The sequence below is a fragment of the Dendropsophus ebraccatus genome, chromosome 4, assembly GCF_027789765.1.
Source record: "Dendropsophus ebraccatus isolate aDenEbr1 chromosome 4, aDenEbr1.pat, whole genome shotgun sequence".
Lineage (NCBI taxonomy): Eukaryota > Metazoa > Chordata > Amphibia > Anura > Hylidae > Dendropsophus > Dendropsophus ebraccatus.
Window position 1 is genome coordinate 107,132,943 of NC_091457.1, and position 19,265 is coordinate 107,152,207.

Below are 19,265 nucleotides of genomic sequence, written 5' to 3' on the forward strand. Positions count from 1 at the left end.
ATAAAAGTACATATCTGATTTTTTGAGAGTTGAATGACAGCTAATATGGTCCTAGTTTCACAGGAGTTGTCACCCAGCTTTCCTTTACTCCTGAATGATAGATATGCCTTGTATGGAAGTATTTCCATCCCCTTATCATCACTGCACAGGAAAATTTACCATACAGAAGTGTAAGAAAGTTGGGGGATGACCTCCACTTAAGCCACAATGGCAGCTAGAAATAGGTGAACACATTTAAAAAATAAACATACATGCACAGGTAACGCACAGTGTGTTAATATTGATCTATTGTTTCTTTTCTCCCACCAGATCCCGCAGATCAGTTATGGCTCCACCGCACCTGAGCTGAGCGATGACCGCCGCTATGACTTCTTCTCTAGAGTGGTTCCTCCAGACTCCTTTCAGGCTCAGGCTATGGTGGACATTGTCAAAGCCATGGGATGGAATTATGTGTCCACGCTGGCATCAGAAGGAAGTTACGGGGAGAAAGGGGTGGAGTCTTTTATGCAAATTTCCAGAGAAGAAGGTAAGAAGCAACTCATCTATCATATCTTATCTATCTAATATTTTGCTGACTGAGGTTGTTTTAGATTAGAGGTCACTAGGTTGTGTGCAACTATCCAAGTCTTTTATTACAATGCAAATGACTTTTAAAGATTTTTTTTTTATCTTCCCACCACAATCTATTTGTAATGTTCAGTCACACAGATCGAGAGTAATGTTATATCACACTCCAGTGACATACAAAGCTGCATTGGCAATTCTATTTGAATCTGAATAAGAAGGCATATCTCTAATGGCGTGATATAGGTCCCATGCACTAATCTCTGTTATGTAACACTCTTAATATTATATTGTAATACAGTAAATCAGACTATGCAGATAACAGATCAGCATTGCATGAATAAGGGTGGTTAATTTTACATTATTTGGGGTTTTCCTCTCAAGCAGTAAAGGGGCTAATGGTAAATCTATTTTGCCGATAAAGGTCCTCTCCTCAGGGGGCTGTTTAAGAGATAGGAGCTCAGTTTGACAACCCCCAAACATCAGCCCCCCTAAAACTGGTAGCTCTATAGAAACCCATAATTAGATTCCTGCCGGCACTGTCAGCACAATCCAGGCTCCATTGCTTTTATGTCATATATACAAGGGCCATAAAGCAGGCAATAATATTTGTGGATGATGATATTTTTTGAGATTTTCAGTAAGGGAAAAACAGTTCATATGAAGGGGCAGACAGCCTGTGGGCCCTCGTGTGCAGACAACCCACACAGCTGTGCACTACAACCCCAGGGTCAGGTCTCCAGCGAGGAGCCTCCTGCAGCAAAGAGACTCTGACTATTGTATCTGCTGATATGATAAGATGATAGACTGCAGCGCGTACACAGAATGCACAGAATAAACTCCATTAAAAGTCCCACCCTTGAGATGTTAAAGGCACAGAAGCCTGCAGCCATGGCGCTGCTTGCTTTCTGTTCCTTGGATCCATTGCTCGGCCTGTTCTGCTGAAGAAAACACAGCATGCTTAATGATTATGTCTGCAATGGCTTTCCTGCACCAGCCAACCATCTCTCCACCTTGTTAATAATGTAACAAGCCTGTGCTCTCAGCCTCCAGCAAAACTATGAGTGAGCCTCTGGTCGCACTGACTTCAAAAGCCAGACTTATGCTTTAGACACTGAATCTCAGACAGAGAAATCATGGCTGCTTGCTAAACAGCAGCTGAGAGAGCAGGACAGCAGCTCCAATGTGGATCTGTTTTAGCCTTATCGAGTAAGGGCAGATAACTGGCCATGTCAAACTTGGCTGAATTCTATATTTTAATAGTACTGCAGGGCCTTAAAATCCTCTCTGCTAAGCTGGAGAGGCGCCTCTGTGCCATGGATATGTCCAATTAGAAAGTGAGATGTGCAAACTGCGGACCGAGCTAAAACAAGCTGTAGTTTAGAATTTGTGATGGTGAATAGAAAGAAATGGGCATACTTGTTATACCCAGACATGGCAGCACAGAGGTGTAGCTCCAGAGCTAAATGTGGACCACATTTCCTCCATTTCCTAACATCTAAATACTATTAATAAAGCTGACCTCTTAAAGGAAACCTGTTATATCTTTCATGCTGCCTGAACCATCTGGGCAGTGCCCAATGTCCTCTCCATCCCTAATTAATAGATCTCTTCCTATACCCAAACAGGGGGAGATATAGGAATCAAAGTTGGTGGGGCAGGGGGAAGCTACTGGCTTCCACCCCTTAAGGCCATACCTTTTTAATAACTGTCTGCTGAAGGTTCATTCGGCAGACAGCTCTCCTGGCCTGCCAATACCTCATAAAATGTCTGGTGTGTTTACCATCACTGAAATACTCATAGAGCCACTCTCAAGCTACATGTCTTGTAAGGAGCATCTGGATAGCGTCGCTAGCGGCAGGTAAAACCATCTAACTGCCCTAACGTACTAACCTGCCGAGTGCATTACACTATTAGACACCAATAACTGAGACACAATATCACTAAACACCAATGAATGTGGTATTATATCACTGGACACCAATAACTGGGGTGTTATATCACTGGACACCAATAACTGGGGTGTTATATCACTGGACACCAATGATTGGGGTGTTATATCACTGGACACCAATAACTGGGGTGTTATATCACTGGACACCAATGATTGGGGTGTTATATCACTGGACACCAATGATTGGGGTGTTATATCATTGAACACCAATGAATGGGGTGTTATATCACTGGACACCAATGACTGGAACATAATATCACTGGACACCAATGACTGGGATATTACAGTATATCACTGGACACCAATGACTGAAGTGTTATATCACTGGACACCAATGACTGGAACATAATATCACTGGACACCAATTACTGGGGTATTACAGTATATCACTGGACACCAATGACTGAGGTGTTGTATCACTGGACACCAATGACTGGAACATAATATCACTGGACACCAATTACTGGGGTATTACAGTATATCACTGGACACCAATGACTGAGGTGTTATATCACTGGACACCAATGACTGGAGCATAATATCACTGGACTTGATTGATCACGGCATCATACCATTAGACAGCAAAGATGGGGGTATTATATCACTGGAAATGATTGATTAGGCCATTATACCCCTAGACACCAATGAGTGAAGCATTATATTACTGAAACATTATCATGTTAAGGGACACAAGGACCTGGTGCACTATACACACAAGACATCAAATTGTGAGGGCTTCATCCTCTCCACATAGCACAGTAGAGTAGAACCCATATGTACGAGCATTATCCAGTTTCATCTTCTTCTATAGCAAGGACATGAACACACACCTTGCAAGAACCTCTCCTTTATCATCATCACAATCATCTATGAATTACATAGAATCAGTAAATGCAGTTCAGCTATTTAAAGATGACATTTATAAGAACATTGGCTTGTAATTTCACTAAAGTTCATGTGTGTTATAAGAGAGGCACATTGAAGGCAATTTACCATACAATGAAGCCTGGGGGGCGTTTATTCTTCTGGATATTATAGGCAGGATGCATTTACCATCCACTCCCATATAGCTGTACTGTGGCGGCCCAGAGTAATGGCCATAGCCGGCCATCCCCCCTGGCTGTGTCATTTGTCACTTGGAGTCTGTCCTTCCTGGCAGATCCCAGTGGAACAGTAATAGAAAGTCCCTTTTCCAATCTGTCACAGAGGAGCTTGTTAACGGTTATTATTCATCAATTGAGCACAGGCGTTGGTAGAATTAGTTTATGGCCCTTCAGAGCTGAGGCCGCTGACCTTGTGAGTAGTAAAACTCCTGAAATGACACTTGCAAGTTTGATGGTTTCATTGTTCTTTCAGTGTCAGCGCCCAGTGCTGGCTTTGGGGATTCCATCACCATCCATTGTGCAGACAGCTATGAACGCTAAAGCAGCCCCTGATTAACCCTTCATTAGAGATCAGCGCTGCAGGTCTTAGTGGGGAAAACTCCATCATTGTTTCAGGTTTCATAGCCATAGCCACTTCAGTTTAGCTTGACATTTTTTTTTTTAAAGTTACTATTAAAGAAGTCATCCAATCTTCTAAAAACAAACAAAACAAAACAAAAAAAAACAGCCATATAATGCAGCCCATCACTACATCTAGACATAACTCATGAACTTAAATCTAAGCTACTGAATATGGCTCCTTCTCTTAGATCCATTACCAGACCACAGTGCACTGAGCTCAGATCTGTCAATCATAAAATCAGATGTCTTTTTAATGCAAACAGCCCCTAGCTGGTAACCTATTATACTTCGGGGTTTACTGTGTACAAATACAAGTTCAAGGAGAGGACAAACATCAAAAGCTCTTAAAGGGTTTGTATATCTTTCTGGGCCACCTTTACGGTCTTACCTTAGGTCCTCTGTACCCCACCACTTTGACTTTTATGTTATAAACATTCTATATACTTCTTTGTTTTATGGGTTTTTTTCATATACCATCAGCCTTTTATATACCATCAGCCTAGTAGAGGGAGATCTGAGAACCAGAAGGTATCTCAATGATCACAGATACTATTATTTACTGCAGTGGTTTGCTTCTTGTGTTTTGACTCCTTCAATCAGGTCATCAGTTTCATGACTGCTTAGTGTTCCCAGCCTCATCTCCAAGCTTCCTGGATGCCCTTTGAAGTGCCGCTCTGGCTGTGATCTGGCAGCTCTTGGTTCCGGATGCCAGTCTAGACTGATGGCCATCATGTTAATTAAAATTGCACTTATCTCTTCAGGTGAGGGTGGGTGCCTGTGATAGACACAAAGCTTTGGGTTATGTTCCTTATCCGTCTTCTGTAGGTTCTTGGCTGTGATCCTTATGCCCTGTCTCTCCAGAGCTTATCTTTTGAATGACTTGTGCAATTGCCAAGGTAAGACACCTGAAGAGCCAGCGTCCTCCTGGTGGTGCTGACATTATTATACGTTTCCATGAGTGTAAGTAAATTATTAAAATGATCATCTTGGCCTCTGGTTAAGTAGCTATTAACCTCTCACTTACCTAGGGGTACAAGTACTAAATAGTGGCATTTGCATACTCAAATTACTTTTCATTATATGGGAATGGTAGCGCTGAATTTAATCTTGCAAATTTCGGTTCATGGTTTTAATCCTGGCCAAGAATTATCAGTTCTCCTTACTTAGCGGGGTGTCCTGATTTCAGATCCCAAAATATATGAGTGAGTTAGAAATGCAGCTGAGCTAAATTTGTCATTTGGTGTCACATATTGTTACTGTGGTGTTACATAGGACTGCAGGCAAAACATTACATTACTAGTATTCAGAACATTCTTAGGACTGCAGTTAACACATATTACATCATCTATATTTAGAAAGTTCTTACTGTATGTTATATGTTGTGTTACATAGGACTGCAGGTAACATATATTACATTATCTATATTTTGGAAAGTTATTACTGTATGTTATCTGTTGTGTTACATCAGACTGCAGTTAACACTTCTTACTTTATCTTTATTTAGAAAGTTCTTACAGTATGTTATATGTGGTGTTTAGAGATGAGCGAACCGGGTTCGGGTTCGAGTCGAGTTCGGTATTTGATTAGCGGGTGCTGCTGAACTTTGATAAAGCTCTAAGGTTGTCTGGAAAACATGGATACAGCCAATGACTATAGCCATGATTTCCACATAGCCTTAGGGCTTTATCCAACTACAGCAGCCACAGCTAATCAAATGCCGAAAGTTCGGGTTCAGATCAACTCGAGCATGCTCCAGGTTCGCTCATCTCTAGTGGTGTTACATAGGACTGCAGGTAATATCTACTATTATTAAAGTTAACAATACACTGTAGAGAGTCAATGACTAATACAGCCTTTCTACTCTTAATTTGTCAACTGTTTCTATACTTTGCACCAAGATGTCTCACTTGGAAATCTGCAGATAATGAATACAGATAACTGTGGTAAATTACAAATTCAGCTTCACTGCATCTTTTATGGGAAGAGGTTCTAAAACATTTAGATGTTTGTTGTAGCAAGACAAGATTGAGATGGATACAAAATGTCTTTATGTCAGGAAACAGGATTCAGCACCACAGAGAGTGGACAGCGACTCACCCTGCCAATAGTAAGGTGGGCTATGGGTATTTGCATGGTGCTTGTAGAAAAAGACTGCAATCCATATCACTAGGGGTTAACTCTGCCTAACAAGATGACATGATGTAGTACCTATATACAGTCTTACACTCATGCAGATTACACTCAATGGCTGCAGCTGCAGTTTTTATGCCCTAGGCCGATCAGCTGTGAATTCTCTTTTATTAAACCTTATTAGAAAAATTACAATTAGAATTTGTGAAAGAACTATGCACCTGGTTCTCCAGAGTCAATGGCATAGCTGTTAGGATTCTGAGGTAGCTGACATGGATGAACTCTGGTGCATAAGGGGGCACAAAGCTCTTCAGCCATATAAGATGGTACCAGTATTAGAAAAAAAAGCACATGTCACACAGACATGTCAAAAGTTTAGATCAGGGTCTCAGCCAGTGGAAGCAGGCAGCACAGAGCTTCACTCTCCAGCTCAGTCTGACTGATTGCAGAAGTCTGGCTCCATATGCTTATAATGAAGCCAATATCCGGAAATAATTTGAAACAAGGCCAAGCTGGGGAGTGAAGAGCGCTGAGGCCTGCTTCTCCTAGCCATACTGAACAAATCAAAACATTAAGACCCCAACCAATCTGACATGTCTGCGCAACATGCTAGAAGTAACAATTTAAGGCTGGGTTTACATATATACGTTGCATCCTTTTCAGATATTAGGCATCAGTTCTCATCAGGTTTTCTATCTTTTCTATCTTTGTTCCATCAGTTGTCATCAGTTTTTTCCTCCATTCTATATTCATTTTAATCATCTTCTTTACTGTACATAAAGCAATGCAAAAAGGGGGTGTCCAGGGTGCACATGCTACAGCACCCCTGTATGCACTTATGGTGGATGTCTTATTTTACTTTTATCAATTCATTATATGGGCTGACCAACACTACTATAGAGCGGCAGCATAACAGGGGGCTACCTATTATAGGGGGGGTGGGGGGGGGCAGGAGCACAGGGGGACCAGCTACTATAGGGGAACAACAGGGAGCCCTCTACTCTAGGAGGATGGTGCTGAGCTTCCTCCTCTTCTCTCCTTCGTGCAGCACCAGAGGCAAAGGCCAGACGATGCATAATGCATGCCTCTGTACATGGCAATGCCTTGGGCTCTCCAAAACCTTTAATGGAGGTGGCACTGGATCATCGGGCAGGCTATAAAGAAGAATGCTGCAAAATATGTTCTGACGTATGGCCTGTCCGGCGATGTAATGGCACTATTGATGCACCTGAAGCTTCGAACTGTCCCATTGAAATCAATGGGATGGTTCAAAGATGTGTTTCCTTCTGGCGCTGGAAGGGAAAAAACCCGGACCGCCAGATGAGTGTAAACCAGGCCAAAATCAGGTGTAGGTACAACTAAGTTTAGCTACTGTTCAGCAGGCAGTTTCAAACATAGTAGTAGTAGATACAGTGGCTTAAGAGAAAAGCGTAGTCTACTGTAATCAATTGTAAACTATGTTCATGCTTGTTACGGCCGCGGCGGCGTCCCGCGTCCCGGGCCGCCGCCGCGACCGCTACCTGCCCTATGCAGCAGCCGGTGTCCATAGTCGGGGACCCGGCGCTGCTGTCACCTCGGCCCCGGGGGGCGCCTCACCTCTCCACGCTCCTGTCTCCCGCTGTGCCAGCCGGCGCGCGCGTCCCCGCCTCCTAGGGCGCGCGCGCGCCGGCTGTCTCAGATTTAAAGGGGCAGTGCGCTCCTAATTGGTAGTTGCACCCAATCACTCCCCTATAAATCCCAGCATGCCCTGTCCTTAGTGTTGGAGCCTCTACATGCTTCCCATAGCGTTTGGCCCAGCCCCCTGTTGTTCCTGAGTCCTATCTGTTACCTGGTCCCAGTCCCTGTTCCTGAGTCCTATCCGTTACCAGGTCCCTAGTCCCTGTTCCTGGTTCCTGTTTCCCTGTCACTCCATCTGTTCCTGCGTTCAGCCTGTCACGTGCGCTCTCACCTGCAGACCTTTGCCAGTGCCATCTCCTGCCTACTGCTCCTGCCACGCCTCGCCTGCCGTCACCAGCAACCAAGCCAGGGGTAGCGACCTGGGGGTCGCCTGCCGCAGCAAGTCCATCCCGCCTTGCGGCGGGCTCTGGTGAGAACCAGCGGCCCCTTAGACTCCGCTCCCTGGTGAGGTTTGTGCCAGCGCTGGTGCCGGTCCAGTGGATCCACTACTCCAGGCGTTACAGTAGGCTCCAACCATGGATCCCGGCGAGGTGCCAGATCTCCGTGACGTCGCCAGAGTGGTCGCGCAACAGGCTCAACAAATCCAGAAACAGTCACAGCAGATCCAGCAACTCACTGCCGCCTTACAGCAGCAGACTACTGCCCAGCGCACACCATCTCCTGACGCTGCTTCTTCACTCCGACTGGCTCTCCCAAGCAAGTACTCTGGGGACTCTAAGTTGTGCAGAGGATTCCTGACTCAGTGCACCATGCACATTGAACTTTTGAGTAGTCAGTTTTCCACCGAGCGCTCTAAAGTGGCTTTCATCATCAGCCTATTAGAAGGTAGAGCCCTGGCCTGGGCCACGCCACTGTGGGACCGTGATGATCCTGTTGCTGCCAATCTCCGGGCCTTCCTATTCGAGTTTCGCTCCGTCTTTGAGGAACCTGCCCGTGCTTCTTCGGCCGAGACTGCTCTCCTCAACCTCTCTCAAGGCAGCTCCTCTGTCGGTGACTACGCCATCCAGTTCCGCACCCTGGCAGCTGAATTGGACTGGAACGAGGCCGCCCTGTTGGCCACCTTCAAGAAGGGCCTGTCTAGTCGAGTGAGAGACGTGCTCGCTGCCCGAGACCTGCCTACCTCCCTGAACGAACTCATTCTACTGGCCACCCGAGTTGATACTCGTTTTTCGGAGAGGGAGGAGGAGGTTCGGCATGAACATTTACTAACCCACTCCCGTCGCCATCCCCAGCTGGCGCCGGTTTTCCAGAATCCTGACCTTTCGATGTCCCAACCCTCTCCTGAGATTCCTATGCAGGTGGAACGGGCTCACCTGACGCCTGATGAAAGAATCCGGCGCCTGGAGCAGAATCTCTGTCTCTATTGCGGTGGTTCCGATCACTTCCGGCTGGGATGTCCCCTACGTCCCCAAACATCCGGAGGACGCTCGCACCTAGGTCCGGTGGGACAGGTGTCCCTAGGTGCGAATGCCACCATTCCAAGTCTGTCTATGCCAGTTTCCATCCGGACTCCCTCAGGACAAAATCATCAGACTACTGCCTTCCTCGATTCTGGCTCAGCAGGCAGTTTTATTGCGGCAACATTGGTCCAAAGATGGCGGCTACCCGTGACCCGACTAGCCAGGCCCCTGACTATCTCCTCGGTCACGGGCGAAATTCTTACCGACCGTGTGTACTACCAGACCGCATCTTTAGTCCTCCAGGTGGGTCCTTCACATCAAGAAGAGATTTCCTTCTACGTCCTGCCCCATTCTTCCCCCGCGGTCCTCCTGGGACTCCCGTGGCTACAAGAACATGCCCCTCAGCTGGACTGGAGAACCGGGGAGATTCTCAGTTGGGGTCAGGACTGTTCCCACCAGTGTCTCAAGTCACCTCAGACCAAGTGTATTATGTCATTTCCTGTCCCGGCCAAGCCTCTATCCGGCCTACCGGCAGAAGACCAAGACTCGGCGGATGCCTTCTCTGCCGAGGTGTACCCTCTCCCCGTACCCAAGACTAAGGTCGTGTCCTCTCACCACCGGAAGAACTTACAGAAGGTCCCTTGCCACGTTATACCGCCTGATCGCCTAGTACCAGTCGTCACCTCCACTCTTCAGAGAGTACCCCCCGGAAAGACTCATGTTCACCCTGCGCTTCGAAGAGGTATTTTGAACTGGGGACATTCCTCGTTGGAGGCCGGGCACCCGGGAGTCCGTAAGACCGGCCAACGGATCTCTCGCCACTACTGGTGGCCCAGCCTATCCCAAGATGTCAAAGACTTTGTGGCTTCCTGTGCCATTTGCAGGCAAGAAAGAGGGGGAGGCCAAAGGGGGGGGGTACTGTTACGGCCGCGGCGGCGTCCCGCGTTCCGGGCCGCCGCCGCGACCGCTACCTGCCCTATGCAGCAGCCGGTGTCCATAGTCGGGGACCCGGCGCTGCTGTCACCTCGGCCCCGGGGGGCGCCTCACCTCTCCACGCTCCTGTCTCCCGCTGTGCCGGCCGGCGCGCGCGTCCCCGCCGCCTCGGGCGCGCGCGCGCCGGCTGTCTCAGATTTAAAGGGGCAGTGCGCTCCTAATTGGTAGTTGCACCCAATCACTCCCCTATAAATCCCAGCATGCCCTGTCCTTAGTGTTGGAGCCTCTACATGCTTCCCATAGCGTTTGGCCCAGCCCCCTGTTGTTCCTGAGTCCTATCTGTTACCTGGTCCCAGTCCCTGTTCCTGAGTCCTATCCGTTACCAGGTCCCTAGTCCCTGTTCCTGGTTCCTGTTTCCCTGTCACTCCATCTGTTCCTGCGTTCAGCCTGTCACGTGCGCTCTCACCTGCAGACCTTTGCCAGTGCCATCTCCTGCCTACTGCTCCTGCCACGCCTCGCCTGCCGTCACCAGCAACCAAGCCAGGGGTAGCGACCTGGGGGTCGCCTGCCGCAGCAAGTCCATCCCGCCTTGCGGCGGGCTCTGGTGAGAACCAGCGGCCCCTTAGACTCCGCTCCCTGGTGAGGTTTGTGCCAGCGCTGGTGCCGGTCCAGTGGATCCACTACTCCAGGCGTTACAATGCTATTATAGTGAATAGCCTCACTGCGGTTACGCCACAGTATATGTCTAACTATCTTTATGCCAGTATTCTGACGTATGCTTAGGATGTAGCCCCAGTATGTAATGTAATGGGGCCTAAGCAATACACATTTGTCAGACTTTCCTTTTCCCAACCCTTTCCCTTTAAGCACACCTCTATGGTCCCCATCTTGCTCAAGTTATTGAAGCTGTATTTTCTCGCTGTATCATGTTAAGCTGGAAAATAACTGAAGTAGCTATTTAACCAGCCCATAAACAAACATTGGCGCAGTGAGTAGCGCTTCCATGGCTGCCGCTTGTGACCTCTCCTCAGCTGATGTCTTCAGCACTCGCTCTGCCTGCTGCGTGTGGTGTATCACAAACGTAATGTCAACAGGGAGAAAGACATCTAAATGGTTGTTGAATATTTAGAGTGATTTCAGGAAAGTGATGTTGAGATGCAGAATGTAATAGGACTGTGAAGCAGGCAGATCATTTCCTTGTATTGGACACACTGGGGAGTCTAACAACTCGCTGCTCCTAGATACCCGTTGAAGGAGGGGAGGAATTATATCACCTTTAAAGCAAAAAAAATGGCATAGCCATGATTAAGAATATTGTCTTGTTTTACGGACCAATAGTTCTCAACCGTTCTACCTCTGAGTACTCTACTCACCAACCCCTATGTCAAAAAGGACAATGTACCCTGTTTTCAAGGGGTAGCTTCTGGACAAGTCTGAAAAGTAAGGATGGACATACCATAGAGGAAAACCATGTGGCTGATGTGAGGACCATGGAGAGAGGTGGTCCATATGTACCTAGTTGGCCTAATCCCAGTGCAGGACTTTCCCCTTTAGTGGAGCTGCATTGTTCGCAGCAAGTCCAGGGCGGGAGGTGGTGGGAGTCAGGCCCCTGACATCATCTTTGCTTCTCTTTTCTGTATCCTGCTGGTGGAAGGTCAATCTCAGCTTGCTTCAGCTGCTGTGTGGTACGTCACTGTGATCATCTGGGACAGCAAAGGCACTGTCTGTCCTGGCATAATGGGAATTGTAGTTGTGAAACAGCTAAAGGGCCTCTGTTTGACACCCATGGTACAGTATAAAGCATAGAAGCATTCAGAATTCTTAAGTTTGTATACAGAAGCAATGCTCAAAGACTATCCTGTGGATGGGGGATTACAAGCTGAGATGGAAATACATCTTTAAAGACAGACATCATTCATATTAGTCAGGGAAAGACATTCCTCTGTTGACACTATGAAGCATAGAAACATTCAGAATTCTGAAGTTTGTATACAGAGGCAATGCTTAAAGACTAGGGGTTTTGCATAAATAGAGACCATCAAACAGCTCAGCGCTATATACAATAGAGCCATGATGTATTTATATAGTCCAGTCTAATTGTCTGCCATTACTATGAAACATTGCTAAACCTCCGCATCGTCATTTATATTAGATGTAAGATTATGGACAACAAAGCCCATGTATAACCTCAACTTTTGGACATACAATATCTAATAGGGTCCCTCAACTGTGTAGCTGATGGCACTGGTCTTCTCACCTTTTGTTCTTCCTCAGGCTTCATGGCTTGTTGTGACCTCTACCTCATTTTAGCTATGCCTCCGACTAATAAGGAATTAGGAGAATTTTAGGTTATTTTGTGTCAACTTACTTCACTGTTCATTAATATAGAATTCCTATTCTCTGCAATTGTGGATATTAAAGAGTCTATCTCAGGAAAGATCAGCTTGATATCCCCAATCCTGTGGATGGGGGATTACAAGCTGAGATGGAAATACATCTTTAAAGACAGACAGGATTCATTTTAGTCAGGAAAAGAAAGACGTTCCTCTGTTGACGGCCCCATATCTAATTTAGTTATGGTTAACTGGGTGAAAAATGTAAACCCTAGGAGGAGCTGAGAGGTCTATGAGGTTATTTATGTGTCTTATTAGGAGTTGGTGATGACTTGGCATCAATGACAAAGATGCACATGGCAGTCAGACTCAGGGTCAACATAATGCAGGGAAAATAAAAGGCAGCAAAAGCAATTATCACAGCTTTCCGGGCCTTCCGATGGCCTGATGTTATACCATGACCTGGAAGAAGAAGCATTAGGCCTTTATCTCTATGTTAGGAGGAGCTGTCAGTTGGCTTTGATCCTGAAGGAAGATACAACTGCTTATTAGGAACGTCTGCTTTGTATCGCCCTCATGTCTCTGCCGGAGAAGATGTGAATATTAATTGGAACCACCTTGTTTCTCTACCTCTTCCCACCTTTGCTAAATGTCTGGCTCTCAATTTAAACAGTACAAGTCAAGGGAGATGGAGAGAAGAGGATTCAGGCAGAGAATTCACTCCATTTAATTGCTCTGAGTGAATCCCCCAAGGTCTGTGACTCCGTTTCACGCCTGGCTGCCCCCCTGACAGTTCTCCTTTCACCTGCTTGATTAGGTTTTGCCATTTTTTTCTGCTCCACAAAAAAGAGAGCGTGAGATGGAACACAGGAGAAATAGGGATTTTTCAGGTGCTGAATTGATACTAGAATAACATGCAAACGACACGACCATCAGCTCCTTTAACTCCCTGCCCTGCGAATGGAAATAGGCGGCTACTGCCACAATGGAAGCGTCACACTGGGATATACTAAAGAACTCCTTGTGACTGATTTGCAGCCATCAAACTGATTGGCAAAAGTTCTTTGGCACACTTTAACCCAATGCAACCCACTGTGCAAGTTAACCCCTTTTCTCTCAGTAATTGCCTATCCCTGCAGAAAATGCACTCTGTTCAAGAGACCTTCTCCCATTTAAGTGGTCAGATGGTAATGGGTTCGCTGCTGACAGCCATTTTATTCCTCCACCTCATTTGCATAGATTACATGTCTTTTCTCCCTGAATAGTTCTCTTAAATTGGGACCAATTTGCAGAGAAGGATTGAAGCCAGAATTCCCAGTATTATTTCGTCTCTGGAGCTTGTAACAGCGACCTGCTTTATAGTTTATCTCTGCCATAAAAGCAGATTGTCTCCTTCCAAGAGCCAATATAGGTTGTGTGTGTTAAAACCCAAAATATGAAGCAAATAAACCATTTGGATGTGCACAAAATATCCTTATTCTCTTCTATGCTGTACTGAGCACATTGCTCTCCAATGGAAGATCCACTATTTGGGATAGGACAGCAGATTAGCGGGTGCATGCTTTACTTAAAGCAGCGTAGCTAGGCTTTCAGTTTGCTGCCCTTACTCTGTATCTTTGTAGAGAGATTTGCATGGTGACCCAGCACCCAGGACTCACCAGCTGTAGATATCATAGCGCTGCCAAACGCAGCTCTACTACATCTGGACATTTTTCCATATGTCTGTCTTTATAATGCCTTACGGCCTAATTTGGCCACCAGCAGCTCCTGCTTGTGATACGTGGAATGACAAGGTCATATTGGAGGAGATCCTGAATACATTATATGGAACAAGGTGGTATTGTAAAATATTCACTTTACTTAAGGGATTGAGTAGAAATTATAGGTTTGAGGTGACTGCAGATTAGGGTTAGGTGCGTTGGGAATCAGGAACATTGCCGAAAGACATGAGAACCTGAATATGGTAACCCTGAGTGCCGCCTTGCTAGGCTTGGCATTAATAGATGGGGGCCATATTGAATGTTGTGATATTGTTAAGGGTTGACTTATTCTGGTGGGCTAGGTAGAATAATGGGCATTCAGTCAGTAATTATGTGAGACTGTAATCCGAGCAGTTCAAATAACTACTTTTCCACTGACCTCGGGCGATGTCATTACTCCAGTCACATCTAGTTCAGCATACAAGATTGTGTTGGTCTGTTGTCACCAAACATATGACAGATACTCAGGTAAGCTGTGAGGTCACATGACACAGTTCTACAGAATTTGTAATGCAGCTCTGGAAGTGACTGGAGGTCGAGTTACATTATTTTGACGACTTCCTACTTTCGGCAGTGCATGGTTCACGTTTGGTGGGTATATAAGGTGAGCAATAGACGACTGTCTTTGCACTTATCCCTCAGTAGAGCCATGTGTAAAAGTATTTATTTTTCAAAGTTGGAAAAAGGGATTATTTTGGTGTGACCAAGGGTGTAAATACTTCTTTAACTCCTCAGTTTGAGAACGCTGAGTAGCACTGGATAACCCCCTTTGACCAGGGGCCTTCCAAACATGTCTAAATCAACAGAGTATGAGGCTCCAAAGCAAACGGATGGTCACTGCACCTTGGCATTTGTAGAAAAGGCTTCTGCATTGTAACTCTGCTGATTGGCAATGAGCTACTTTCTCCAATGAGTCGCATTTTCGGCTTCAGGGTTTAGAGGGTCAGGTGAGGAACATCAGAGAACAAAGATCCTGCAATTACTACTGGATGATGAATACTACTAGGTGATGAAGGTAGCATTATGGTCTGGGGATGTTTACTTGGCATTCTCTAGGCCCACTCACCCATTTGGAGGGCACTTTTAATGAATTTTTGTATAAAACCATCTATACAGACCATGTCCATGCATGCTGATTGTGTTCCCTGGGAGGATGAAGTCTTGCAGCAAAACAATGCATCATGTCACATGGCTAGAAATGACCAAACTTGTTTGGAAGAGCATGACCAAGACTTCTAAGTACTACCCTCATCCTTAGACTCAAACACAAATGAGAATCTATGGGACCACCTTAAACACTCTATAGATCCTACCCATGTACCCTCCACCAGCTGTGGGATGTTCTGCAGTCAGCACGACTCCAGATATCCGTGACACCTACCAGAACCCTAGACAGTCACTCTCAGCCCGTCTACCTGCTACACATGACAGTAACTCTGAATATTAGATAGTGGTCTCAACTGTATATGTTATATTAATCAGAAATGTTGCTGATCAGTGGGCATAACATGCTGATCAGTGGGCATAAAGATAACTTTTATCAACTATTCCTCTCTCTGATCTAAAACTTTGCCCAAGCCACATTTCTACAACCCTGGATACTATGAATCAGATTACTTGTTTCTTTAGGGGTAGACATCACTTATTCTGGTCCTCCAAAATTGTTGATTTGGGTTAATTTAGTAGTTCAGTTTACTAGTTCAGCTTTGAGAGTCACTGCAACTATATCAATAGCGGTTAGTTGCTAAAATGGAGTGGGCCCTATCAGGTGCAAAATGTTTGTGCTTTTTGTAGCTACAACTTGAGGCCATGTTCACACGTGTCACAGAATGGCCGGTGTCAGTTAAGATCTTCCCAGCCAGTACTGCAGTACCGGCCAGATAATCTTCATTCCTGTTGAATTGGGATGCAGGCACACCCGCATCCCAATTCACAGTTGCACACAATGGTGTGAACTGACATGTCTGTGTGGCCGCTATATAATGAATAGTGGACGCACAAAAATGACATGTTAGTTTTTTGTGTGGCCGGCTGGAATCCTGGCCGGAGGGTGTACTATGTGTATGCAATCCGGCCAGAATTCTATTCATTCACATACAACGTATCTTGCAACAACTGCCGTGATTTATGCAAAAGACATGTTGTGTGAACATAGCCTAATGGTATTTTTCTGCTATATGGCATTTATGCTGCTGTTTTAGTTTCCTGTCATTAGGAGGTTGGGGCCTACGTCATTTTGCTATGGGGCCCTATGAGGTTTATTTACACCCGTGGCTTTAAGAGGGCATTGTCCAGATGCCAAGATGTAATGGAATCCTGACCTGGGGATGGGCACATTTTAAGATGAAGCCATCAAGTGAGGTTTCCACAGCTACCACCTGCCAGTATCATTATCACGGATTTGCTTCTAGCATAGCATATAATATACTAATCCAATCTTTCTCCTCCACACACACAGCATTCAGAATTAATCCTGTGCATCTCCGCTCACGGCCGACATAGTCTTTATAGACTTATATCTTTATGGGATTCTAAATAAGTATAGAGCTCTGTATAAGCCTGTGAATGGAACGATGAATTATCTGGGATGTGTTATTGTGCAGCCTCTCGAGTCACCTCGTTTCTCCTTCATCCTCAGAACACGTCGGTGTGCTTATCACACACTCTGACATTCTATCTTACTCCAATCTGAATTTTATCAATGCTTAGGCCTTTCAACTACAGATGAGTGAACATATTTACAGGATTTGCCAGTCTGCTCAGGTTGTCACACAGCTTTTCTAGAGTCCTGAACATTAAAGCATACAATATACTGTAGATTCTGCTTACGTAGCAGGATACCGTCTCTATATTCTGGCAGGTACACGGTGCGCTTCTAAAGTGAATGGTGTACGGAATAGCTGGAAATGCCATAGACTGCATTGTAAGTGAATTACAATGCACTCTACGGCAGTTCCGTACAATGCTCCCATTAGTAGCGGACTGTGTACCCGCCAGAGTTTGGAGAAGGTATCCTGCCACATGAGTGGAATGGTATATACCTTTTAAACCTTCAAAATGGTGACAGGATGACTTTTGGACTCTCACTCCTGTTAATGATTCCTTAGTGCCAGCTATTTATCATTATTATTCTTTGGGGGTGCGATTATAGCTGGGCTGTTTGACAGTATGACACACAGCACATACTTTCCCTTACTTATCTGGCCAATTACATCACAGCACATACTCCTCTCTGCTACACTATGCCAGAACATATTTCTATTTACATAATGATGGTGAAAGTGCACTGGGCTGAACAGGCTGGCATTGTGCTGGAGGGTGACTTACACAATATTCTACTATAGTTGTGGAGAGAGAAAGAGTTACGGATGCACTGGCTGAGCAGAAATGAAAGAAACAGCAGCAGCACCTCAAGGAAGGGGTTACACTAAGAATTAAACTACTGCTTCTGATGACAAACCAAAGGGAAGATAATTACACTACAGCACTATAGACATACAGCAGTAGGTACCCTGTTATTTACATGCTACAGAAAAAAAAATATGCAGCCAATATATGATGGTGTGGTAACCAAGGGGCTGCAAGGTGTTATGTGCACAGCTAATAGGTGTTGCGGTACTACTAGCTAGCTTCCCAAGATCCCAACACACACACTGTGTCTTGTGTGAGAGAACAACATACAAATGTATAAAAAGTTTTGAGTAAGCACCTAAACTCCCCCTAGTGGTAGGCAGGCAGAATGTTATGAATATGTGTATGCGAGGGTTGGAGCTCTGCATCCAAAAAATAGGCTTCATGTTTTATATTCTGTCATTTAAAATAATTAACCTTTTAAATATTCAAGGCTGAACATTCACTTTAGGTTCTGAAGACTTAGGGAATTTTGGGGAAAAATTTATTTTGAGATATAGTGTAACTGGATGAAAGAGATTTTGTGGCGGACTAAATCACAGTCCAGTAATGCTGAGAAAACACAGAGAATCATATCCAGGCTTTGTGTGCGCTGACATTTAGGAGAAGACTGAGGCACGGATAATCAAACAGACCTTTCAATTTACTGCTGCAACCTCTTGTGTGCTGCGGAGCAGATGAAAGGGTTAATGGGCTCACTCCTCTGCCCGGTTCTTCGGCTTTATGGTTACAGATTAGATGGCTTGCACAATGGGCCAACTAACTAAGAAGGGAAGAGACCTGTGCCTGTCACATGCCCTACTTGTTTCTGAGGTCACAAATGCTCCAGGTATGAAAAAGTTAAAGCCATTAGTGTTCTGTAGGGAATATATGTTCTGTCAGAGGAAGCTTTCCACTCCACTATAATGAAATAACCCTGCAGAGTTGGCAGTGACCATGAGGATGACAGCGGGTCTGTTGTCTGGATTGTGTCTCAGCTCTAATACCAATAACAACTGAATGAGAATTAATTGTAACCAAATAAAATAAAAGTCAAAAGAGTCAAACTTAAAAATGATTTACCACAACGTTTGTCCTTAAAGGGGACCACTGTCAGCTCTGATTGGAAAATATCAATAGGTGTAGAGATACTCCCCCATAAACCCAGTTGGGTATCGAGTTATAGATTTCTAGTAAGAATAAAAGAGGAATGGAATTGTTATTTAATGGCATTGCAGGTATTTGCTAGAACAGACAGGTCAGGAGTGGTGACAGGTCCTCTTATTAATATTCAGCCAAAAATGGAACCTCGAAAGAACAGTGATTTGCACATAGTTTGTCACATGCAACTTGCCACTAGGAACATGTGAACCTGACCTTATACTTATCTTTAGTTAGGGTAGTATTACACGGGCCAAAGACGGCCCGATTAATACTGTGAACGAGCACCAATCTGCTAGATTGGCGCTTGTTTACTGGGCCTAATACATGGCCTGATAATCGTTTAGCAAAGGCTGAATGGACATTGTTAGCGATGTCTGTGCAACATTTGCCAAAACAGTTTTCATAACCTGTCCACACTCCCAATGTCCTCCACTGCTCTGCTTCCTCCCCGATCC

The 19,265-nt window shown here is 45.3% G+C and overlaps 1 protein-coding gene across 1 annotated transcript in view; it reads left to right on the forward strand.

Moving 5' to 3' along the window:
* GRM7 (glutamate metabotropic receptor 7) overlaps nt 1-19,265 on the forward strand; it is a 319,156-nt gene that overhangs the window by 135,782 nt on the left and 164,109 nt on the right. The window contains exon 2 of the mRNA XM_069966643.1: nt 310-526. Within this exon, the coding sequence (XP_069822744.1) occupies nt 310-526 (217 nt within the window). The remainder of the gene's footprint in view (nt 1-309; nt 527-19,265) is intronic.